The sequence below is a fragment of the Megalobrama amblycephala genome, linkage group LG21 (genome assembly GCF_018812025.1).
Source record: "Megalobrama amblycephala isolate DHTTF-2021 linkage group LG21, ASM1881202v1, whole genome shotgun sequence".
Classification (NCBI taxonomy): domain Eukaryota; kingdom Metazoa; phylum Chordata; class Actinopteri; order Cypriniformes; family Xenocyprididae; genus Megalobrama; species Megalobrama amblycephala.
The window spans coordinates 30,056,170-30,084,007 of NC_063064.1; the positions used below are offsets into that span (position 1 = coordinate 30,056,170).

At 34.9% G+C, this 27,838-nt stretch overlaps 1 protein-coding gene across 2 annotated transcripts in view; it reads right to left on the reverse strand.

Moving 5' to 3' along the window:
* megf6b (multiple EGF-like-domains 6b) overlaps nt 1–27,838 on the reverse strand; it is a 93,136-nt gene that overhangs the window by 17,546 nt on the left and 47,752 nt on the right. Inside the window, exons 1-20 of one of the 2 annotated variants that reach the window (XM_048172498.1) lie at nt 27,565–27,770; nt 14,567–14,689; nt 12,226–12,351; nt 9,203–9,325; nt 8,914–9,036; nt 7,261–7,398; nt 7,051–7,173; nt 6,798–6,920; nt 5,412–5,576; nt 5,189–5,320; nt 4,910–5,038; nt 4,701–4,829; nt 4,403–4,537; nt 2,376–2,510; nt 2,108–2,233; nt 1,709–1,840; nt 1,498–1,626; nt 1,286–1,417; nt 417–545; nt 194–322 (exon numbers count right to left, since the gene is read on the reverse strand). In XM_048172498.1, the coding sequence (XP_048028455.1) occupies nt 194–322; nt 417–545; nt 1,286–1,417; nt 1,498–1,626; nt 1,709–1,840; nt 2,108–2,233; nt 2,376–2,510; nt 4,403–4,537; nt 4,701–4,829; nt 4,910–5,038; nt 5,189–5,320; nt 5,412–5,576; nt 6,798–6,920; nt 7,051–7,173; nt 7,261–7,398; nt 8,914–9,036; nt 9,203–9,325; nt 12,226–12,351; nt 14,567–14,689; nt 27,565–27,724 (2,641 nt within the window). In that variant the 5' untranslated portion in view covers nt 27,725–27,770. Of the gene's footprint in view, nt 1–193; nt 323–416; nt 546–1,285; nt 1,418–1,497; nt 1,627–1,708; nt 1,841–2,107; nt 2,234–2,375; nt 2,511–4,402; nt 4,538–4,700; nt 4,830–4,909; nt 5,039–5,188; nt 5,321–5,411; nt 5,577–6,797; nt 6,921–7,050; nt 7,174–7,260; nt 7,399–8,913; nt 9,037–9,202; nt 9,326–12,225; nt 12,352–14,566; nt 14,690–27,564; nt 27,771–27,838 lie in introns of those variants that run through there. The other variant, XM_048172497.1, reaches the window with a different exon arrangement.

A 27,838-nucleotide genomic window follows, 5' to 3' on the forward strand; every position in this document is an offset into this window, starting at 1 on the left:
CTCATAAAAGAAAAAATATATAATCATACAAGGTTTTGCACAGATGAGAAAGACTAAAACCCTCTTTTTGTTTATCAATTTCACAAGTGAAGAAGTTAGTGAATCATCACACATATTTTACACACAGAAGTCTTAAAGGTACAGTAGCAAAGCGAGAAGATAAAATGCTACAAAAGCTAAAAAATAAGCTCACTTTGGTTACAGTGTGGACCAATCCAGCCAGGCCGACAGGAACATTCACCATTGACGTGATCACAGAGACCCCCGTTCATACACACACACTTCTGCTGACAATCCAGACCATAGAAACCCTGCGGACAAGCTGAACACACACACACACACATGCATAAAATCAAAAATCTGACCATCAGTATCCCATATCGTGACTGATGTTGAGTGGAACAATCATACTGTACGTTTTTCACAGAACGTTCCAGTCCAGCCAATCTTACAGGTACAAGCTCCGCCCACATGGTCACATGATGCCTCGTTTTCACACTGGCAGCGATGCTTACAGCCTGGTCCAAATGAACCAGCAGGGCATTCTGGGACAAACGTACGACATAGAGTGCATCAAATAATTGATGAATACTGAAATATTTATTACATGGAATATAGAAGTCAAATCTAAAATAGACCCACTTTACAAGGAAAAATAATTCATATTTTTATCATATATCATGTATCATATCTCCATCTATTTTTTTAATAATTATTATATATGGCACTTTTATGAGCACATATGAATTGACATGGAATATCTGTACATTTATAAAATGTAAAACAATTCAAATGAACAAGTGAAGTCAAAAAGGCTTTAAAAATGTTGCAGTAACAGGATCTTAGATATACATTTTCCATAATATATTTGTATATATTTTAACCTAAAATGGTGTTGATAAAAATGTTATCGATCAAAAATCCATTTTATTTTATTTTATTTTTTATTTTATATGTATCCTTTTATTTTATTTTATTTTATTTTATATTTTATTTGTATCCTTTTATTATTTTATTTTATTTTATTTTATTTTATGGAATATAAAATGGAATATAAGAGCACCATTAAATCTAAAATAAAACAATAAATGTAGACATGTCACCACATATTTAATGTTAAACCAGAATCAAATATTAAATACACAATATAATTGAACAATTTTGATATTGATAGGACACTGTAAACTGCATCTACAAATGATCATGTTTCATTAGCACACTTTTATGTTGTTGAACATGCATGTGTGTGGTTAAAGTAATGTGTATATATATATGTGACACTCACTCTGGTCACATCGAGGTCCAGTGAAACCCGCCTCACACTGACAGCGTCCGGTCTGAGCGTCACACCCTCCGTCACTGTTTCCACAGTCACACACACTCGCACAGTCCTGACCCCAGCGGCCCGCGTTACAGGCTACAACACACACACCATCAAAATAATGACAAATAACTACATTTTATTTATTTTTTACATTAAAAAAACATAGAGCATACCCTTCCTGCAGATGTGGCCCGTCCAGCCAGGAGGACACGAGCAGCGGCCGGTTACAGGATGACAGCGTCCTCCATTATCACACGTACATCTGAGCTGACAGCCCACACCGAAGCGGCCCGCGGGACACGCTAAACACAGAGAGATTCAGAAACACCAGATACAGGAGAAACGTGTCTGTATTTGAGAAACAGATCGTCCAGATTTACTCACTGTTCTGACACAATCTGCCGATGAATCCAGGAGCGCAAACACACGTGCCGTTACGCCGGTCACATTGGCCTCCGTTCTCACAAGCCGGACACGTTTCCCGACATTCAACACCCCAGCGACCCTCCGCACACTCTGATGCACAAACATACTGTGTGTTTGAACTTTATTTATGAACATGTTCATTTATAATTAACATAATCATATAATTTGACACTTATATTATGTTCTGGGTCAGTTTGACCCGCATACATTTTTGAGATAATAATGTTTTACAGTATTCATAAAATACTGTAAATAATGCACTCATTTTTATCATAAGCTAAAGGTCTCGCTTACAGATGTAAAAATAATTTGGCTCAAGATAATCATGACATGTTGATGTCAGTATGACAATTTCACCTTTTTCACAACGTTTTCCGAACGTTCCAGCGGGACACATGCATTGGCCAGTGATCCTGTCACATGGTGCCCCTGAACAGTCACATGACTGAGAGCAGCCAATCCCAAATCTTCCATCAACACAATCTATCACAGAAATGACACACTAATCAAAGTCTTGCATCACATTCAATTTCCACATGCAGTTTTAATGCAGTGTATGATTTAGCACCTTATGACCTTATTGGCATACAGACATATTATACATCTATAATTTAACCTAACATACCTTGGTCACATTTGTCTCCTCTCTTTCCAGCTGGACACTGTGGTTGGCAGGCTCCAGTCACATGATCACAGGTCACTCCATCCGGACAGGAGCATTTCTTCTCACAGCCAGTGCCAAAGAAGCCTGATTCACACTCTATGAGGAAAAACAATCAATATTGATCAGATCAGATCATATATCGCCATCTATTTTTCAAAACAAATTTTTTTAACTTGCATGTTTCTGAATGTTGCATGTTTTCCAATTCTTTTCCTTGTATTTCTTAACCTTCAAAAATGCTTTAGCATTTCAATGCAAATTAAAAATTAAAAAAAAAATATATAAAAATGCTGTTTTAACATATTTTATTTTATTTATTTATTTATTTTATTTATTTATTTTTTTGGATTGCATGTTTTCCAATTCTTTTCCTTGTATTTCTTTAAAGCATTTCAATGCAAATTAAAAATTTTAAAAAATATATGTATTACAATGCTGTTTTAACATATCTATTTTATTTTATTTTATTTTAGGATTGCATGTTTTGCAATTCTTTTCCTTGTATTTCTTTAAAGCATTTCAACGCAAATTTAAAAAATATATATTTTATTTTATTTATTTATTTTTAATATTTTTTTTATGATTGCATGTTTTCCAATTCTTTTCCTTGTATTTCTTTAAAGCATTTCAATGCAAAAGTAAAAAAAAATATATTTTATTTTATTATTTTATTTTATTTTATTTTAGGATTGCATGTTTTCCAGGTATTTTCCTTGTATTTCTTTAAAGCATTTCAATGCAAAAAAAAAAAAAAAAAAAAAAAACATTTAAATATTATTTTATTTTACTTTATTTTTGGATTGCATACTTTTCCAATTCTTTTCCTTGTATTTCTTTAAAGTATTTCAATGCAAATGTAAAAAAATATATATTTTATTTTATTTTATTATTTTATTTTATTTTAGGATTGCATGTTTTCCAGTTCTTTTCCTTGTATTTCTTTAAAGCATTTCAATGCAAAAAAAAAAAAAAAAAACATTTAAATATTATTTTATTTTACTTTATTTTTGGATTGCATACTTTTCCAATTCTTTTCCTTGTATTTCTTTAAAGTATTTCAATGCACATGTAAAAAAATATATATTTTATTTTATTTTATTATTTTATTTTAGGATTGCATGTTTTCCAGTTCTTTTCCTTGTATTTCTTTAAAGCATTTCAATGCAAAAAAAAAAAAAAAAAAAAAAAAAAATTTAAATATTATTTTATTTTACTTTATTTTTGGATTGCATACTTTTCCAATTCTTTTCCTTGTATTTCTTTAAAGTATTTCAATGCAAATGTAAAAAAATATATATTTTATTTTATTTTATTATTTTATTTTATTTTAGGATTGCATGTTTTCCAGTTCTTTTCCTTGTATTTCTTTAAAGCATTTCAATGCAAAAAAAAAAAAAAAAAAAAAAACATTTAAATATTATTTTATTTTACTTTATTTTTGGATTGCATACTTTTCCAATACTTTTCCTTGTATTTCTTTAAAGTATTTCAATGCAAATGTAAAAAAATATATATTTTATTTTATTTTATTATTTTATTTTATTTTAGGATTGCATGTTTTCCATTTCTTTTCCTTGTATTTCTTTAAAGCATTTCAATGCAAAAAAAAAAAAAAAAAAAAAATTTAAATATTATTTTATTTTACTTTATTTTTGGATTGCATACTTTTCCAATTCTTTTCCTTGTATTTCTTTAAAGCATTTCAATGCAAATGTAAAAAATATATATTTTATTTTATTTTATTATTTTATTTTATTTTAGGATTGCATGTTTTCCAGTTCTTTTCCTTGTATTTCTTTAAAGCATTTCAATGCAAAAAAAAACAAACAAAAAAAACAAAAAAAAAAACATTTAAATATTATTTTATTTTACTTTATTTTTGGATTGCATACTTTTCCAATTCTTTTCCTTGTATTTCTTTAAAGCATTTCAATGCCAATTTTTCAATGCAAAGCATCAATAACACTTTAGACGCTTGTCAGACGGACCGTCTTTACAGCTGTCTCCCTGGTAACCAGGCTTGCAGATGCAGGCTCCATGGCGACGGTTACACTCTACAGTGTTCTGCTGGACACACCGACACTCTTCAGAACATCCTGGACCGAACATCCACTTAGGACACGCTGCATGAACACAAAAGAAACAAATTGGAAGTCACACTCATAAGGTATGTGTTAGTGTTAAATTTAATTCAAGCCATTAAATGCAACTGGACCCTATTTTAATTACTCCACAAAGTGTAGTTTTAAAAGCAAAGTGTAGTTAAAATGGCAAATTTAGACTCACATAGGTGGCAGAACCTTCCGTACAGTCCCGGGTCACACAGACACGCCCCATAAGTTCGATGACACCGTCCATTATTAGCACAGTTACACTTCTTATTACAGAACTTCCCATAGAGACCCTTAGGACAACCTGAATTGAGTGCATCAGTAAACTCTACAATCATGACAATGATATATTTGCATTTTGTCTGTTATATGATGTGAACTGACCGTCCTGACACTGCTCTCCACTGACCCCTGGTGGACAGCGGCAGCTCCCAGTGACCGGATCACACACACCGCCGTTCTTACACTTACAGCTCAATGAGCAATTCCTGCCGAACCAGCCCTCCGGACACGCTGGACAACAAACACACAGAAAGAAAGAGGTCATGACCTTTTAAAGACATAAATGAACAGCGTCTAAAAGATTTTAAGATTTTAATTTCATATGTTAATAATGCAATCTTAAAAATGATCAATAATAATTATGTTACTGTAAAAACTCACTTTCATTACAAACGATTCCCGTCCATCCGTCAGGACAGTCACAGCCGTTCCTGTGTTTGTTACACACTCCTCCGTTAGCACAGTCCTCACATGACAGACTGCAGTCGAAGCCGAACGAGTCATTCAAACATACTGCGCACACCAGATGAAAAGATGTTCACATTAAAAAGGGAAATTGCAAAGGGAAATCACAGCAATGGTACAGAATCACTAGGTTTCTTACTGAATTTCTCAGTTAAGGTGTTCTCAGCGCGCAGTTCTCCCGTGTCGTCCTCATAGTCGTCGTATCGCTCCAGGATCTGCTCATAGTCCTGCAGGATGGTGAGTTGAGGTCGGGGTTTCTTCACCGTCTGACCGCTGCTCAATGCCTCGACCGACTCCTCTAGCACTGACACACAAACACACAAATGCTTTAAATGCTCCATATGTGGACCTACATAACATTACACTGCATAAACTGTACTTGAATTGATGTCATTTGGGTGAAAAATCTTCCGTTTTGAGTTAAAATCCTGAAAATTGTCATTAAACTATGTTATCTATGTTAAAATATTTATCAGATGTCCAAGAATAAAGATCTCACCATGGCCTTGATCAACCTTCAAGTCATGCTGTAACATCACAAAATAATGTTGATTTAACTAACTTAGATTTTTATATTCAATCACTTCAGCACAATGAGTCAGGACAAACCTTTTCATCAAAAACATTATAGAAGAGAAGTTAGAAAGTCTTATTTAGAAACACAAAATAAATGCAAAACCATTTAAAAATAAATGTAAATAAAATAAAATAAAATAAAATAAAATAAAATAAAATAAAATAAAATAAAATAAAATAAAATAAAATAAAATAAAATAAAATAAAATAAAATAAAATTAAATTAAATAAGTGGTGTTGATTTTGCGTTTTAATTTGGTGTGATTAATTATGCAAAAAATAATGTGTGCGAATTATTAATGCTTTTTAAGCCAAAACTGATGTGCAATTCATTTGAATAATTAATAGGCAAATGATAAATAAAATAAAATAAAATAAAATAAAATAAAATAAAATAAAATAAAATAAAATAAAATAAAATAAAATAAAATAAAATAAAATAAGTGGTGTCGATTTTGCGTTTTAATTTGGTGAAATTAATTATGGAAAAAATAGTGTTCAAATTATTAACGCTTTCTTAGCCAAAATTGATGTGAGATTGATTTGAATAATTAATAGGCACATCAGGTAACTAATTAGATTAAAAATAATAAAATAAAATAAAATAAAAGTGGTGTCAATTTTGCGTTTTAATTTGGTGCAATTAATTATGGAAAAAATAGTGTTCAAATTATTAACGCTTTCTAACCTAAAATTGATGTGTGATTGATTTGATCATTGATTGATTAATAGGCACATCATGTAATTAATTAGATTAAAAATAATATAATATAATATATCTTTTAAAACTAGAATGACTGTTTTCAAAGCATTTCTTCTTTAAAATAATTCTTGTTTAAAATAGTTTTCTCTGTATTTGGTTAAATGAATTACCTCACAATTCATTTATTGTTCTGAACTGGAAATGAATATGAAAAGAGCACAGGTTCATGACAGGCTGAGAACTCACATATACAGGAGCGTCTGTCTTCATCGAGACGATACCCGCGTCTACAGGAACACAGGAAGGAGCCGGCGCTGTTCAGACACGTGTGATCACATCCTCCGTTTGCAGCCAGACACTCATCTATATCTGTAATCAGTCAATTTAGTGAACATATTTCTGATATTTCCACACTTTAAGCACCATAGTGGATATCTGTAAAGTATGTATATACACACTTAAATCACTGGAAATCTCTGGAAATGTTTGAGCGTCATACCGTCACAGCTGCATCCATCAGCGTTCAGACGATATCCAGCTGTACAGTAACACTCATAACCTCCAGGATAGTTTGTGCAGTCATGTTCACAACACGAGCTGCCGTCGACACACTCGTTTATATCTGACAGACAGAACACACACCGTTACCTTACACGATTACCACACTTGTGCAGTAAAACAGGAAATGGCCATATCTAGTTTCCTGTACCGATGCAGGTCTTGTGGTCGTCGTCCAGCTGGTATCCTTGGTTACAGCTGCACACGGGTCCACTGGTTGAATGTTCGCAGTGATGAGAACAACCGCCGTTATTATGATCACAGCTGTTTATGATCTCCATCTCGATACCTAACAGAGAGAAACCTTGTAATAGCAAATATGCAACATTATACTGTACATTTAGAATACAGTGGCTCTGAAATGTTGCATAGAAATAATAAAAAAATATTCCTATGATATATTTATAATAGTAAATTATTATCCTACATACTTATTTATTAGCGTACATATTACATATATTATATAAATAAATAAATAAAATGTATTTTTTTTATTCTAAATGTATAATGTAATATATTTAGTTTTTTCTGTCATATTACAAATTTACATATATTCAGCATATATATATATATATATATATATATATATATATATATATATATATATATATATATATATATATATATACATATATATACTGTATATATTCGGTGGCTCTGAAATGCATATGGCATAGAAATAATAATAAATTATTCCTATTATATATTTATAATAGTCAATAATTATCCTATTATATAATTTATAATATCCTTATATTATTCTCAATATATATATATTCTATTCTACTGTATTTTACATGTATTAAATTCTGTTCTGTACTTTTCCATCCTATTATAAATATTTTATATCCATTCTATTCTCTATGCATTTTGAGCCATTCAATTCTATGTGCATTCTATTCTATTCTATTCTATTCTATTCTATTCTGTGCATTCTATTCTATTCTATTTTATTCTATTCTGTGCATTCTATGCTGTGCATTCTATTCTATTCTATTGTATTCTATTCTATTCTGTGCATTCTATTCTATTCTATTCTATTCTGTGCATTCTATTCTGTGCATTCTATTCTATTTTATTCTATTCTATTCTGTGCATTCTATTCTTTGCATTCTATTCTATTCTGTGCATTCTATTCTATTCTATTTTATTCTATTCTATTCTGTGCATTCTATTCTTTGCATTCTATTCTATTCTGTGCATTCTATTCTATTTTATTCTATTCTGTGCATTCTATGCTGTGCATTCTATTCTATTGTATTCTATTCTATTCTATTATGTGCATTCTATTCTATTCTATTCTGTGCATTCTATTCTATTCTATTCTATTCTGTGCATTCTATTCTATTTGATTCTATTCTGTGCATTCTATGCTGTGCATTCTATTCTATTCTATTGTATTCTATTCTATTCTATTCTGTACATTCTATTCTATTTGATTCTATTCTGTGCATTCTATGCTGTGCATTCTATTCTATTCTATTGTATTCTATTCTATTCTGTGCATTCTATTCTATTCTATTCTGTGCATTCTATTATATTCTATTCTGTGCATTCTATTTTATTCTATTCTATTCTGTGCATTCTATTCTTTGCATTCTATTCTATTCTGTGCATTCTATTCTATTTTATTCTATTCTGTGCATTCTATTCTATTCTATTCTATTCTATTCTATTCTATTCTATTCTATTCATTAAAGAGCCAACCGCATCTGAAAGAGACTACAAAGAGAAACAAATGATTTGATGGATTTTTTCTCATTTTTACCACGTATGTGAGAGACGTGGCTTAGATCATACTCACGATAGCACTGCTTGCCATCAACACCCAGCTCATAGGCAGCAGGACACACACACATGAAAGATCCTCTAGTGTTACGGCAGCCGTGAGCGCAGTCCGCCTGGCCCGTCTGGCACTCGTCAATGTCTGACGCAAAGAAAACACAGTGCAAACACATGAACACAAAGACACAACTTAGCATGATCTCTGAGTGAAGACGTGAATGTGACCAATGCAACAGTAATGTAATATCAGCTTTCTATTCAATGAGCATGTGACACAAACTCTACAATCTACACTTAATATAGGTTACCTTCACAGGTCTTGGCATCTTCAGCCAGCTGATATCCTGGACGACACTCACAGCGAGCCTGATCTCCATCCCTGCGGCACTCCTGGGAACAACCGGCGTTCTGCTCCGCACACGGATTCTCCACTGATGACAGGAGCAGATCATGTTATTACCATCCATACAATTATTAGGATGTTGGGTCTAAGTGGGCGAATCTCACAGATCCTGTAAGAACCTTGTCATATTTCACCCCAAAATCAAAAAAGACAAATTAAGGCAAGATACCCCAGGTGAATAGAGTAAAAAATTAACTAATAGACTTAAAAACTAAAAAACCTATCACCACAATTTCCCAATTGATTGATTACATTAAGAACTGCACACATTTTTTGTATTACAAGTTTATGAAATGTTATGTTTAAATATGCAAATTAGGTATTATCTAATTAAATATGCATACATTTTAAAATTTGCATACATTTTCAGCACATAAATCTGATCACTGGATAAAGACAAAATTCAAAATTCTTCTTTCATTTTTTTGACATATTAGCAGGTTTCTATTTTTTATCACTCCATAAATCAGAAAATACATTTTCATCAAGTTTTTAGGAATACAATTTTGTATTAAATATTATGTGAATATATTATATGAACAAACCTCTGTAAAAACCTTCAGAAATATTTATTGTAATTGAAATCTACAGATGCAAATAGATAATGTGTAATAAAATAAACACTTAAAAGTGTATTTTGGATGTTTACTTTCAACTAGTCTAAAAATACTTGAAAAGCCAAATAGCCCAAAATCTCAAAATTGACCAGTGGCTTTGCTTGTAGTGTTTTGCCTAAAAAATTATATTTTGCATATATTTTTTTAAAGACAATTAAGCACTATTTTCCTTGCTGTAACAGCAATACAATGCAAAATATATATATTAGTTACAATGTATTTTAATCATTTGTAAGTGTTTATACATCATAGGCTTTGTTTGTTGTACCACCTTTGATTTATGCTGATTTAAATAAAAAAAGAAAAAAAAGAAAAAATGATTTTAGTGAGAATATGAGAAGAAAATGTGCCTTTTGTCATAGAAAATTATCACTCATTTTTTTTGAGGTGAAATGTGACATGTTTGGTGAGATAATTTATCATATTTATACAAGGAATTTCACATCATCATCATCATCATCATCATCCAGCTGCTCTGACCAACTCATCTCTCATATTTAGTGTGTTTAACTTGTGTCTGTCCATCCAACAGCTGCAGTGAAACGATGTGTCCACAGCCAACAATTACACTTTTACAGAAACAGAATGGCAGAAATTATTCCGCAATCACGATCCTTCATCAGAGCAAGAGACGTCTGTGTTCAACTCAACATGACCTCAGAGACGGCTGAGAACGAGACATAAAGACATGTCCGGGCTGAAGTCACCAGTTTGTGATATTATGTCATCCAGTGAATCAAAGGGCAACTTCATCCCAAAGAACAAAATTATATTTTTACTAAACCTCCTTGAGCAGTTCTTGTGATTCTTTGGGAACTTCAAAGGATGAGAGCGCTTGGCTTCAAATACATTTGAACAATAAAACATTAAAAAAATAGTTTTAAATGACTTGCACAGTTACACCTCCGGTTCATTCTCTGTCATTAAGACACTTATTAGTATTTTCAGGCATTTGGGAATAGAACTTTTCCTGCATTACATGTCAATGGTGTTTAACAAAAGCTTCTCCAAACAGCTTCACCTGTTAATGAGCTGTTAATCAAGCTCTTCAGAGATCTGTGTGTGGAGATTGTTTAAAACTATTAAAACAAACCAAAAAATTCTGCCATTATTTACTTACCATTACGTTGATACAAACCTGTATGACTTATTTATTCATGAAATTCATGAAAAGCACCATAAATGGTTCATAAAAGTCTTCCATGTGACTAATCCTGAAGCCATGATGACTTTGTTCTCACCAAAATTTCTTGCATAAAGTTGTTTTTAAGTACAAATATCCTCCAAATTCTGTGAAATGGGGTTTGGCATCAATGATGTTAAACTTGGAGCATTTTCAGTGAGTAACAACTTAAAGGGGACATATCATGAAAATCAGACTTTTTCCGTGATTAAGTGCTATAATCGGGTCCAATTCAACACTGCATTTGCACAAAAGATGAACATGACGGCACATGCTAGTGGATGAGTTGAATCAACTCCACAGCAACTACATAAATTTATCCACTAACCATTCAGAAACGTCCAGTTTCATTCTAAAAGTTGTAACTTCTTCCTGAGTCTCTCCATCAGTGTCGACTCCGGTTTGAACAATGTAAGGCTGAACACCGTTACTGACAATCCTCATTTTGGCTGCGTGAGATTCTCCAGCTTTGTTGTTGTTGAGCGCTTAAAGCTCCGCCCTCTTCTGGAAAGGGGGCGGGGAGCAGCAGCTCATTTGCATTTAAAGGGACACACACAAAAACGCCGTGTTTTTGCTCAAACCCAAATAGGGGCAAATTTGACAAGCTATAATAAATGATGTGTGGGGGATTTTGAGCTGAAACTTCACAGACACATTCTGGGGATTTATATTACATCTTGTGAAAAGTGGCATAATAGGTCCCCTTTAAATTCTGTTCATTAAAAGCTTGGCTTCCCAAAACTTGCACTTGGTGCTTTTGTCCATTTTACAACAGCTAGTTATATGGAAAGAGATGCATGAAAACTTCTACTTTTGTGTTTGACAGAAAAATACAAAAACATATGGGTTTTGAACATAACAAATAAATGCATAAAGGAATGCACATCTTATTCTTTTTTTTGTAGCTGAGACAGATTCTATAATAACAAAATAGCATAAACTAAACACAAAATGGCACATTTTAATGTCATATGTGATTGTAACACATTCAGTCTGTCTCCACCTGTGCACTTCTGCTTAAATCCCACTGTCAACAAGAGCTGTAAAACTGTGATCATAAATGTGTCTTCAAGGTCAGAAATCTGTAATGCTCATGGGAAGGTCCAACATCAGTGTGGTCGGACTCACATTTGCAGTGTTTCCCGTCCGCATCGAGTCTGTAATCGGGTCGACAGCGGCACTGGAAATGACCCGCCGTCTTCTGGACGCAGAAATGCTCGCAGCCTCCGTTCCCGACGCCGCAGGAGAGGACGGCTGAAAACATGCAGACAGAGAGACAGGTGGAGACGCTTTGAGAAGACAACACTGGGCTGTTATTGTTCAATTTCAGGATCAAACGAGTCATAATAAAGGAAAGACTCTTCGTTGAGTGTTTCAGTGTCCTGTCAGCATGTTCAAACCACTCTCAGAAACATCAATGACTGAACCAACTAAAACATAAATGAACTCATTGAAAATCACTTTAAGCTTCTCAATCAGCACACATACAGCAGACAGATTTCTGCCAGAAACACAATTTATTTCATAATCAAATTCCTTCCTTCCTCTGTCCTCTGTGTGTCTGATTATCTCTTTCATTCTCTCTTTCTTTCACTTTGTCTTTAGAGGACTAAAATACGTCAGTTAGATTAAAATGTTTTTCTCATGATAACATCTAAATGAACTTGTTTTATTCAAGTCAATGAAATTATTTAAAGTAATAATTCACAGAAAAATGAAAAAATCTGATGTCAATTATTCTCAGGTTTCTTTAAAATATTTCTTTCAATAGATAGAACGATAGATAGAACAATAGAATGATAGAAAGAACGATAGAATGATAGATAGACAGACAGAATGATGGATGGATGGATGGATGGATGGAACGATGGAACGATGGAATGATAGAACAACAGATAGATAGAGACAGACAGACCGATAGATAGATAGATAGATAGATAGATAGATAGATAGATAGATAGATAGATAGATAGATAGATAGATAGATAGATAGATAGATAGATAGATAGATAGATAGATAGATAGATGGATGGATGGATGGATGGATGGATGGAACGATAGATAGAATGATAGATAGAACAATAGAACAATAGATAGATAGATAGATAGAACAATGGATGGATAGATAGATAGATAGATAGATAGATAGATAGATAGATAGATAGATAGATAGATAGATAGATAGATAGATAGATAGATAGATAGATAGATAGATAGATAGATAGATGGATGGATGGTTGGATGGATGGATGGATGGATGGATGGAACGATAGATCGAACGATAGAACAATAGATCTAATGATAGATGGAACAATAGATAGATGGATAGATGGATAGATGGATGGATGGATGGATGGAACGATAGATAGATAGATAGATAGATAGATAGATAGATAGATAGATAGATAGATAGATAGATAGATAGATAGATAGATAGATAGATGGATGGATGGTTGGATGGATGGATGGATGGAACGATAGAACAATAGATCTAATGATAGATGGAACAATAGATAGATGGATAGATGGATAGATGGATGGATGGATGGATGGATGGATGGATGGATGGAACGATTGATAGAACGATAGAACAATAAATAGATAGACAGACAGAACGATAGATAGATAGATAGATAGAATGATAGACAGACAGAACGATAGATAGATAGATAGATAGATAGATAGATAGATAGATAGATAGATAGATAGATAGATAGATAGATAGATAGATAGATAGATAGATAGATGGAACGATGGAACGACAGAATGATAGATAGAATGACAGAATGATAGATAGACAGACAGAATGATGGATAGATAGACAGACAGACAGACAGACAGACGGATGGATGGATGGATGGATGGATGGAACGATAGATAGAATGATAGATAGAACGATAGAACAATAGATAGATAGACAAACAGACAGAACGATAGATAGAACGATGGATGGATGGATGCATGGATGGATGGATGGAACGATAGATCAAACGATAGAACAATAGATAGATAGATAGATAGATGGAACGATAGAGTGATAGATAGAACGATAGAACAATAAATAGATAGAGACAGACAGACAGAACAATAGATAGAATGATGGATGGATAGATGGATGGATGGATGGAACGATGGAACGATGGAATGATAGAACAACAGATAGATAGAGACAGACAGACCGATAGATAGATAGATAGATAGATAGATAGATAGATAGATAGATAGATAGATAGATAGATAGATAGATAGATAGATAGATGGATGGATGGATGGATGGATGGATGGATGGATGGATGGATGGATGGATGGATAGATAGATAGATAGATAGATAGATAGATAGATAGATAGATAGATAGATAGATAGATAGGTTATGTCTAATTAAGCAGAAATAAATATATATATGTTTTTGTGGTGAAATATGAAAGTGTGCAGGTTGTTTGGGTTGTCTGGCTCACAGCGTGTCTTACCGATGCAGGTGCGTCCGTCCACATGCAGTCGAGATCCAGCGTTACACTGGCAGTGATACGAACCCCTGGTGTTCACACACTTGTGCTGGCAGCCACCGTTATGCACCTGGCATTCGTCAATATCTGCGGTGAACACAAACACACAATTTAATATTGTGTTATGAAACATTTATCAGATTCAGTTAGGTTCTGGTACCAGTACGGCTTTAATTCTCCTCTGATTTATGCACACAATAGCAGCTGGTCCAAATTCAAATCAGAACCTGCTGGCCTGGGAAAAAAACGTCTGACATCATGAGTAAATAAATACCTAAACTCCTTTTGTATAAACTCAAGCTGTGAGATTACAAACAAACAGAGGGAAGTGGCCATTTGTTTCATATGCTTGCCATGAAGATTAAGAGCTACAAACTACAAAAAAGAGAAAACAAGAACATTCATGGTTCACTGAAATGTAGGTTCTCAAACAGTTTTGCGGCTTTGAAAGCTGCGCTGCCCACCGAGATCAGAGTTAATAGAGTCAAGGCCTGTTGAGAAAGACACTGTTACTGCACTGAGATCAGTGTTCAGACTGACACACTCCACTGACACAGCTACTACAGCGTCTTTCCCATGTCGCCTGACTTCATGAGTCTACACTCATTTAAATGACCAGGGAAATTGGTTCAGTAATGGTAACAGATGGTCATATATAGTAATATACAGGAAAAGTTTGGAAACATTAAGGTTTTTTAATGTTTTTGAAAGAAGTCTCTTAATCTCAATAAGGCTGCATATGGTCAAAAATACAGTAAAAACAGTAAAAATGTGAAATATTATTATGATTTCAAAGAACTGTTTTCTATTTGAATGCATTTTAAAAAGTAATTTATTCCTGTGATCAAAGCTGAATTTTCAGCATCATTACTCCAGTCTTCAGAGTCACATGATCCTTCAGAAATCATTCTAATATGAAACATTTCTTATTATTAATGTTAAACACAGTTGTGCTGCTTAATATTTTTGTGGAAAATTCTTTTTTTTTTTTTTTTTGTCAGGATTCTTTGATGAAAAGAAAGTTCAAAACTTTTTATACAATTTAACTTTTTATACAATTTTATAAATTTTATCAAACTTTTGAATGGCAGTGTTTCATGATTTTATGATTGATGATCATTCAAAAAAAAAAAAGAAAAAAGAAATAAAAACTGTTTTTAACATTGATAATAATAATAAATTATCTTAGAATGATTTCTGAAGGATCATGTGACACTGAAGACTGAAGAATTCAGCTTTGATCACAGAAATAAATTACATTTTAAAATATATTACAACAGAAACCAGTTAATTTAAATTGTAATAATATTTCAATTTTTTACTGTTTTTACTGTATTTTTGCTCAAATAAATGCAGCCTTGATGAGATTAAGAGACTACTTTCAAAAACATTAAATATATATATATATATATATATATATATATATATATATATATATATATATATATATATATATATAATTGAATTAGATGCTGTGATTCATCACTGATTTAACTATAATTTTATATACTGTATTTTTATTAATTATATTTAATGTAAATTTATCTGTTCACATTTATTGTTGATATTCAAATTGTAAACATACTATATTTAAATACAAATATATATATATATATATATATATATTTTTTTTTTTTTGTGAAGAAGCTTCCCAACACTGTAAGTCACAGCTCAGAACAGTTCAAGAATATATTTTTATGCCACATTCTTGCTGCTTGATTCAGAGTAAACAAACATGAACCATGAATCAAACACAACCAGTTGACTTTTGTTGATTTGACCATAAAGATCAAGACCAGATTGGCAGGCGCTCCTGAGGGTGTCCTCTCCTGCTAAGAGGAAAAATCCTAAAAAATCACAACTGTCCAGATCCATACGATTCCCCTGCAGGTCTCTTTAGCGTGTGCGCTGCTTTCTCTGCAAACAAAACCTGAGAGACGTCGCCAACGCAAGCGCCACTGACTCCAAAATTAACAAATGAGGTTCGTGTTAGAGTGACCTTTGACCTATAATAAACTAATGACCAGCTTTGTGTTACTGCCACCTCATGACATCACCACAGGAGATGTTTTCATTGGCCAGTTTTCCATTAATAGCTGCAATCCTGTAATAGGAGCCAAATGGAATATACAGTTTTCCTACATAAAGATTCATGTGTGCATTTAATCCAAATCAGGGTTTGGACAAAACTTCTTTAGTTGAAGTTATTTAAATGTGGTAACAATCTTTTGATACACTTCACCAGCCGAACTCAATTTTTTCCTCTCATGGCACTATAGGATAGCTGGCACTAAACAGTACATAAACTCGTCTGGTAATGGGAACCAGCCGGTTGTTCACCTACGTGGAATCTTAATTACTGACTGGGACGCCAGGAGGCCAAAATAATCACAGGCTTCCTGCAAAGCATGAAGTTGTTTGTTTTTGGCTGCAAATATATAAAAATAGGTTAAATAATACATATACATGTTTTTTTGCATTGTGAATAAGCACATTTTCTCATTTATTTTGTGAGTAATTATACATCAAGGTGGTATTTGTTATACTGCCTTTAATTTGATTTAAATAAAAACTTTATGAAAAAAATATTATTAATATTTTTTAATATATAACGACTTACTAATTCATTCCCTCGATTTGCTAAATGATGCGCACAATTTACTATTTTGTTCCCTCGATTTGGAAATCGTGCGCACAATTTACTAATTTGTTCCCTTGATTTGCTAAATTGTGCGCATGACTTACTAATTCATTCCCTAAATTTGCTAAATCATGCGCACAATTTACTATTTTGTTCCCTCGATTTGGAAATCATGCGCACGACTTACTAATTTGTTCCCTCGATTTGCTAAATCATGCGCACGACTTACTAATTCATTCCCTCGATTTGCTAAATCATGCACAAGATTTACTATTTCGTTCCCTCGATTTGCTAAATCATGCGCACAACTTACTAATTCGTTCCCTGGATTTGCTAAATCGTGCACACGATTTACTATTCGTTCCCTCGATTTGCTAAATCATGTGCATGACTTACTAATTCGTTCCCTGGATTTGCTAAATCGTGCACACGATTTACTAATTCGTTCCCTCGATTTGCTAAATCATGTGCACGACTTACTAATTCGTTCCCTCGATTTGCTAAATCGTGCACACGATTTACTAATTCGTTCCCTCGATTTGCTAAATCGTGCACACGATTTACTATTCGTTCCCTCGATTTGCTAAATCGTGCACACGATTTACTATTCGTTCCCTCGATTTGCTAAATCGTGCACACGATTTACTATTTTGTTCCCTCGATTTGCTAAATCGTGCACACGATTTACTATTTTGTTCCCTCGATTTGCTAAATCGTGCACACGATTTACTATTCGTTCCTCGATTTGCTAAATCATGTGCATGACTTACTAATTCGTTCCCTGGATTTGCTAAATCGTGCACACGATTTACTAATTCGTTCCCTCGATTTGCTAAATCATGTGCACGACTTACTAATTCGTTCCCTCGATTTGCTAAATCGTGCACACGATTTACTAATTCGTTCCCTCGATTTGCTAAATCGTGCACACGATTTACTATTCGTTCCCTCGATTTGCTAAATCGTGCACACGATTTACTATTTTGTTCCCTCGATTTGCTAAATCATGTGCATGACTTACTAATTCGTTCCCTCGATATGCTAAATCGTGCATACGATTTACTATTCGTTCCCTCGATTTGCTAAATCGTGCACACGATTTACTATTTTGTTCCCTCGATTTGCTAAATCGTGCACACGATTTACTATTTTGTTCCCTCGATTTGCTAAATCATGTGCATGACTTACTAATTCGTTCCCTCGATTTGCTAAATCATGTGCATGACTTACTAATTCGTTCCCTCGATTTGCTAAATCGTGCACACGATTTACTATTCGTTCCCTCGATTTGCTAAATCATGTGCATGACTTACTAATTCGTTCCCTCGATTTGCTAAATCGTGCACACGATTTACTATTCGTTCCCTCGATTTGCTAAATCATGTGAATGACTTACTAATTCGTTCCCTCGATTTGCTAAATCGTGCACACGATTTACTATTCGTTCCCTCGATTTGCTAAATCATGTGCATGACTTACTAATTCGTTCCCTCGATTTGCTAAATCGTGCACACGATTTACTATTCGTTCCCTCGATTTGCTAAATCATGTGCATGACTTACTAATTCGTTCCCTCGATTTGCTAAATCATGTGCACGACTTACTAATTCGTTCCCTCGATTTGCTAAATCGTGCACACGATTTACTATTCGTTCCCTCGATTTGCTAAATCGTGCACACGATTTACTATTTTGTTCCCTCGATTTGCTAAATCATGTGCATGACTTACTAATTCGTTCCCTCGATTTGCTAAATCATGTGCATGACTTACTAATTCGTTCCCTCGATTTGCTAAATCGTGCACACGATTTACTATTCGTTCCCTCGATTTGCTAAATCATGTGCATGACTTACTAATTCGTTCCCTCGATTTGCTAAATCATGTGCATGACTTACTAATTCGTTCCCTCGATTTGCTAAATCGTGCACACGATTTACTATTTTGTTCCCTCGATTTGCTAAATCATGTGCATGACTTACTAATTCGTTCCCTCGATTTGCTAAATCATGTGCATGACTTACTAATTCGTTCCCTCGATTTGCTAAATCGTGCACACGATTTACTATTCGTTCCCTCGATTTGCTAAATCATGTGCATGACTTACTAATTCGTTCCCTCGATTTGCTAAATCGTGCACACGATTTACTATTCGTTCCCTCGATTTGCTAAATCATGTGAATGACTTACTAATTCGTTCCCTCGATTTGCTAAATCATGCACACGATTTACTATTCGTTCCCTCGATTTGCTAAATCATGTGCATGACTTACTAATTCGTTCCCTCGATTTGCTAAATCGTGCACACGATTTACTATTCGTTCCCTCGATTTGCTAAATCGTGCACACGATTTACTATTTTGTTCCCTCGATTTGCTAAATCATGTGCATGACTTACTAATTCGTTCCCTCGATTTGCTAAATCATGTGCATGACTTACTAATTCGTTCCCTCGATTTGCTAAATCGTGCACACGATTTACTATTCGTTCCCTCGATTTGCTAAATCATGTGCATGACTTACTAATTCGTTCCCTCGATTTGCTAAATCATGTGCATGACTTACTAATTCGTTCCCTCGATTTGCTAAATCATGTGCATGACTTACTAATTCGTTCCCTCGATTTGCTAAATCGTGCACACGATTTACTATTCGTTCCCTCGATTTGCTAAATCATGTGCATGACTTACTAATTCGTTCCCCTCGATTTGCTAAATCGTGCACACGATTTACTATTCGTTCCCTCGATTTGCTAAATCATGTGCACGACTTACTAATTCGTTCCCTCGATTTGCTAAATCGTGCACACGATTTACTAATTCGTTCCCTCGATTTGCTAAATCATGCGCACGACTTACTAATTCATTCCCTCGATTTGCTAAATCATGCACAAGATTTACTATTTCGTTCCCTCGATTTGCTAAATCATGCGCACAACTTACTAATTCGTTCCCTGGATTTGCTAAATCGTGCACACGATTTACTATTCGTTCCCTCGATTTGCTAAATCATGTGCATGACTTACTAATTCGTTCCCTGGATTTGCTAAATCGTGCACACGATTTACTAATTCGTTCCCTCGATTTGCGAAATCATGTGCACGACTTACTAATTCGTTCCCTCGATTTGCTAAATCGTGCACACGATTTACTAATTCGTTCCCTCGATTTGCTAAATCGTGCACACGATTTACTATTCGTTCCCTCGATTTGCTAAATCGTGCACACGATTTACTATTCGTTCCCTCGATTTGCTAAATCGTGCACACGATTTACTATTTTGTTCCCTCGATTTGCTAAATCGTGCACACGATTTACTATTTTGTTCCCTCGATTTGCTAAATCGTGCACACGATTTACTATTCGTTCCCTCGATTTGCTAAATCATGTGCATGACTTACTAATTCGTTCCCTCGATTTGCTAAATCGTGCATACGATTTACTATTCGTTCCCTCGATTTGCTAAATCGTGCACACGATTTACTATTTTGTTCCCTCGATTTGCTAAATCGTGCACACGATTTACTATTTTGTTCCCTCGATTTGCTAAATCATGTGCATGACTTACTAATTCGTTCCCTCGATTTGCTAAATCATGTGCATGACTTACTAATTCGTTCCCTCGATTTGCTAAATCGTGCACACGATTTACTATTCGTTCCCTCGATTTGCTAAATCATGTGCATGACTTACTAATTCGTTCCCTCGATTTGCTAAATCATGTGCATGACTTACTAATTCGTTCCCTCGATTTGCTAAATCGTGCACACGATTTACTATTTTGTTCCCTCGATTTGCTAAATCATGTGCATGACTTACTAATTCGTTCCCTCGATTTGCTAAATCATGAGCATGACTTACTAATTCGTTCCCTCGATTTGCTAAATCGTGCACACGATTTACTATTCGTTCCCTCGATTTGCTAAATCATGTGCATGACTTACTAATTCGTTCCCTCGATTTGCTAAATCGTGCACACGATTTACTATTCGTTCCCTCGATTTGCTAAATCATGTGAATGACTTACTAATTCGTTCCCTCGATTTGCTAAATCGTGCACACGATTTACTATTCGTTCCCTCGATTTGCTAAATCATGTGCATGACTTACTAATTCGTTCCCTCGATTTGCTAAATCGTGCACACGATTTACTATTCGTTCCCTCGATTTGCTAAATCGTGCACACGATTTACTATTTTGTTCCCTCGATTTGCTAAATCATGTGCATGACTTACTAATTCGTTCCCTCGATTTGCTAAATCATGTGCATGACTTACTAATTCGTTCCCTCGATTTGCTAAATCGTGCACACGATTTACTATTCGTTCCCTCGATTTGCTAAATCATGTGCATGACTTACTAATTCGTTCCCTCGATTTGCTAAATCATGTGCATGACTTACTAATTCGTTCCCTCGATTTGCTAAATCATGTGCATGACTTACTAATTCGTTCCCTCGATTTGCTAAATCGTGCACACTATTTACTATTCGTTCCCTCGATTTGCTAAATCATGTGCATGACTTACCAATTCGTTCCCTCGATTTGCTAAATCATGTGCATGACTTACTAATTCGTTCCCTCGATTTGCTAAATCATGTGCATGACTTACTAATTCGTTCCCTCGATTTGCTAAATCATGTGCATGACTTACTAATTCGTTCCCTCGATTTGCTAAATCATGTGCACGACTTACTAATTCGTTCCCTCGATTTGCTAAATCGTGCACACGATTTACTATTCGTTCCCTCGATTTGCTAAATCGTGCACACGATTTACTATTTTGTTCCCTCGATTTGCTAAATCATGTGCATGACTTACTAATTCGTTCCCTCGATTTGCTAAATCATGTGCATGATTTACTAATTCGTTCCCTCGATTTGCTAAATCATGCGCACGACTTACTAATTCATTCCCTCGATTTGCTAAATCATGCACAAGATTTACTATTTCGTTCCCTCGATTTGCTAAATCATGCGCACAACTTACTAATTCGTTCCCTGGATTTGCTAAATCGTGCACACGATTTACTATTCGTTCCCTCGATTTGCTAAATCATGTGCATGACTTACTAATTCGTTCCCTGGATTTGCTAAATCGTGCACACGATTTACTAATTCGTTCCCTCGATTTGCTAAATCATGTGCACGACTTACTAATTCGTTCCCTCGATTTGCTAAATCGTGCACACGATTTACTATTCGTTCCCTCGATTTGCTAAATCATGTGCATGACTTACTAATTCGTTCCCTGGATTTGCTAAATCGTGCACACGATTTACTAATTCGTTCCCTCGATTTGCTAAATCATGTGCACGACTTACTAATTCGTTCCCTCGATTTGCTAAATCGTGCACACGATTTACTAATTCGTTCCCTCGATTTGCTAAATCGTGCACACGATTTACTATTCGTTCCCTCGATTTGCTAAATCGTGCACACGATTTACTATTCGTTCCCTCGATTTGCTAAATCGTGCACACGATTTACTATTTTGTTCCCTCGATTTGCTAAATCGTGCACACGATTTACTATTTTGTTCCCTCGATTTGCTAAATCGTGCACACGATTTACTATTCGTTCCCTCGATTTGCTAAATCATGTGCATGACTTACTAATTCGTTCCCTCGATTTGCTAAATCGTGCATACGATTTACTATTCGTTCCCTCGATTTGCTAAATCGTGCACACGATTTACTATTTTGTTCCCTCGATTTGCTAAATCGTGCACACGATTTACTATTTTGTTCCCTCGATTTGCTAAATCATGTGCATGACTTACTAATTCGTTCCCTCGATTTGCTAAATCATGTGCATGACTTACTAATTCGTTCCCTCGATTTGCTAAATCGTGCACACGATTTACTATTCGTTCCCTCGATTTGCTAAATCATGTGCATGACTTACTAATTCGTTCCCTCGATTTGCTAAATCGTGCACACGATTTACTATTCGTTCCCTCGATTTGCTAAATCATGTGAATGACTTACTAATTCGTTCCCTCGATTTGCTAAATCGTGCACACGATTTACTATTCGTTCCCTCGATTTGCTAAATCATGTGCATGACTTACTAATTAGTTCCCTCGATTTGCTAAATCGTGCACACGATTTACTATTCGTTCCCTCGATTTGCTAAATCATGTGCATGACTTACTAATTCGTTCCCTCGATTTGCTAAATCATGTGCACGACTTACTAATTCGTTCCCTCGATTTGCTAAATCGTGCACACGATTTACTATTCGTTCCCTCGATTTGCTAAATCGTGCACACGATTTACTATTTTGTTCCCTCGATTTGCTAAATCATGTGCATGACTTACTAATTCGTTCCCTCGATTTGCTAAATCATGTGCATGACTTACTAATTCGTTCCCTCGATTTGCTAAATCGTGCACACGATTTACTATTCGTTCCCTCGATTTGCTAAATCATGTGCATGACTTACTAATTCGTTCCCTCGATTTGCTAAATCATGTGCATGACTTACTAATTCGTTCCCTCGATTTGCTAAATCGTGCACACGATTTACTATTTTGTTCCCTCGATTTGCTAAATCATGTGCATGACTTACTAATTCGTTCCCTCGATTTGCTAAATCATGTGCATGACTTACTAATTCGTTCCCTCGATTTGCTAAATCGTGCACACGATTTACTATTCGTTCCCTCGATTTGCTAAATCATGTGCATGACTTACTAATTCGTTCCCTCGATTTGCTAAATCGTGCACACGATTTACTATTCGTTCCCTCGATTTGCTAAATCATGTGAATGACTTACTAATTCGTTCCCTCGATTTGCTAAATCGTGCACACGATTTACTATTCGTTCCCTCGATTTGCTAAATCATGTGCATGACTTACTAATTCGTTCCTCGATTTGCTAAATCGTGCACACGATTTACTATTCGTTCCCTCGATTTGCTAAATCGTGCACACGATTTACTATTTGTTCCCTCGATTTGCTAAATCATGTGCATGACTTACTAATTCGTTCCCTCGATTTGCTAAATCATGTGCATGACTTACTAATTCGTTCCCTCGATTTGCTAAATCGTGCACACGATTTACTATTCGTTCCCTCGATTTGCTAAATCATGTGCATGACTTACTAATTCGTTCCCTCGATTTGCTAAATCATGTGCATGACTTACTAATTCGTTCCCTCGATTTGCTAAATCATGTGCATGACTTACTAATTCGTTCCCTCGATTTGCTAAATCGTGCACACTATTTACTATTCGTTCCCTCGATTTAGCAAATCATGTGCATGACTTACCAATTCGTTCCCTCGATTTGCTAAATCATGTGCATGACTTACTAATTCGTTCCCTCGATTTGCTAAATCGTGCACACGATTTACTATTCGTTCCCTCGATTTGCTAAATCGTGCACACGATTTACTATTTTGTTCCCTCGATTTGCTAAATCATGTGCATGACTTACTAATTCGTTCCCTCGATTTGCTAAATCATGTGCATGATTTACTAATTCGTTCCCTCGATTTGCTAAATCGTGCACACGATTTACTATTCGTTCCCTCGATTTGCTAAATCATGTGCATGACTTACTAATTCGTTCCCTCGATTTGCTAAATCATGTGCATGACTTACTAATTCGTTCCCTCGATTTGCTAAATCATGTGCATGACTTACTAATTCGTTCCCTCGATTTGCTAAATCGTGCACACGATTTACTATTCGTTCCCTCGATTTGCTAAATCATGTGCATGACTTACCAATTCGTTCCCTCGATTTGCTAAATCATGTGCATGACTTAGTAATTCGTTCCCTCGATTTGCTAAATCATGTGCATGACTTACTACTTCGTTCCCTCGATTTGCTAAATCGTGCACACGATTTACTATTCGTTCCCTCGATTTGCTAAATCATGTGCATGACTTACTAATTCGTTCCCTCGATTTGCTAAATCGTGCACACGATTTACTATTCGTTCCCTCGATTTGCTAAATCATGTGCATGACTTACTAATTCGTTCCCTCGATTTGCTAAATCGTGCACACGATTTACTATTCGTTCCCTCGATTTGCTAAATCATGTGCACGACTTACTAATTCGTTCCCTCGATTTGCTAAATCGTGCACACGATTTACTAATTCGTTCCCTCGATTTGCTAAATCGTGCACACGATTTACTATTCGTTCCCTCGATTTGCTAAATCGTGCACACGATTTACTATTTTGTTCCCTCGATTTGCTAAATCATGTGCATGACTTACTAATTCGTTCCCTCGATTTGCTAAATCATGTGCATGACTTACTAATTCGTTCCCTCGATTTGCTAAATCGTGCACACGATTTACTATTCGTTCCCTCGATTTGCTAAATCATGTGCATGACTTACTAATTCGTTCCCTCGATTTGCTAAATCATGTGCATGACTTACTAATTCGTTCCCTCGATTTGCTAAATCATGTGCATGACTTACTAATTCGTTCCCTCGATTTGCTAAATCGTGCACACGATTTACTATTCGTTCCCTCGATTTGCTAAATCATGTGCATGACTTACCAATTCGTTCCCTCGATTTGCTAAATCATGTGCATGACTTACCAATTCGTTCCCTCGATTTGCTAAATCATGCGCACAATTTACTATTCGTTTCCTCGATTTGCTAAATCATGCACACAATTTACTATTTCATTTCCTCAATTTATAAATCGTGCTCATGATTTAGCGTACTATTTTTTCCTGCACGTCATTTGCGGGGCTCCGAATCAATGATTCAATGACAAATACATTGTTTTAACAGTCACTTATCGCCACCTACTGGTGTAACGATGTCACTGATGCAATCTTTATTTGAAGCATCAATTTACTTTCAAAAGGTGATTTACCCTATTTTAATCGCTATCATAGACATCAGTGTTTACATCCGAACTATAAAGTTTTATCCCAGTACTTCTGTGATCATTTTAATTATTGTAAGACAGAAATGATGATACTGTGTGGTTGAAAAGACTGTTTGTGAAGCTGTTTCATACCTAAATATGACAACTGTTCTCTCTAGATCAGAGCGCAGATCTGAATGTTCGCTGTGATCGTATTTGTCAAATGCTTCATAAACATAGCCAAATCAATGTCATTTAGAACAAGATCACATGGATGTTTGATTTGAGGTCGCGATCTCTTCTGAAACTCTAGAGGAGACATTGCAAAAGTCTCCATTTGCTCTCTTTGCTTAATTAATTTGTGATTTTCTTTCCAATGGTAAGAACTTCAAACGAACCTCAAACTAATTCGACTTCTCGAACAGTCTCTTTAATATTTAATTTCCCACTGATGTGGCATCTTTCAGCAAATCATCCCAGATTCTGGTTATAATATCAGCCTGGAAAGCACATGTGATGTTGCCAATTGCTATTGCAGTAGCCAAAACACAATATTCACCAATTTTTCTGATTACTTCAGCCCACTTAACTCCAATATCTGGCTTAGTTCTTCAAAGGTTAGTTCTGGTTCATCTGTCACTGAAATCAGGGTAACCCACATGCAGTAGTAATACGTGAAGTATGCGTGCTGATCGTGAGCCACTGATTCATACGTGTGCCAGAAAAGAAAAGCTGCCAGACGAGCACTGACTTTCCATCCACACTGCTGTTTGGTTTGGGCTTGAATTAAATTACCAAGAAATGTTTCCCCACATTGGTGAAAGCATTTGGTTTGGCTTCTATTGAATACTCTGGAACACTTAAATAGTGTTTATAGATGTACCTCGAGGCACGCTGAGTAAGTGGAGGAAGTTCCCGACTGTGTTCTGCATTGCCTCTAAAATACTGGTGACAGATGACCTCATACTGTAAACAAGATATTCTAGTATAATGACAACTGTTAAAGACTGGGACATTTTAAACATGTAAATAATCACTGATGTCTGCCAATCATTTTAGCGATCAAGCTTACGATTCACACCCGGGAGATGATAATAAAACCCTAGAAATGGCAACACTCACAACACCTTAAAAATCAGAATTTGTTTGTATTTTATATTAATTTTATGTGTTTGAATTCCACAAAAGTCAAACATAATATGTATATCAGTTTTGTTATTGTTAACTATAATTAAAACGATAAAAAAATCATTAATTCAAATGATTCTGGAAAAAAAACCCATATATTCTTGGCAACTATTTTAAGTAAAATAAGTTGAAGTTGAAGAACTAAAATGACTCAAACTGATCTAAAAAAATATTATCTAAGAAATTAATAAATGTAAATATTTCTAAACATATCAGAACACCTTTTCCATTATATTTCTTAAGATGAAGCGCTCTGCGAGTTTAAATGGACCAATAAAAGTTCTCACCTGGTATCTGGTATCCCATAATGAATCGGTTGTATCCATAGAAACAGTGTGGCCTATGGCAGTGTCTCAAATGATGCCAATGGCCAGAATAATAGGCCACATCAACTGGATGAAAATTAACCCCAATACACATGAGACAAAACATGAACCAGCCTTTCATGATTTACAGGATATTTAATCAATAATATCTGATTGAAAAAGCAGCAAATGTCTCATGAAAGTTCAAGCAGTCTGAGAGGGAAGAACTGAAACACAAGGTTTTATTCCCTCCCTG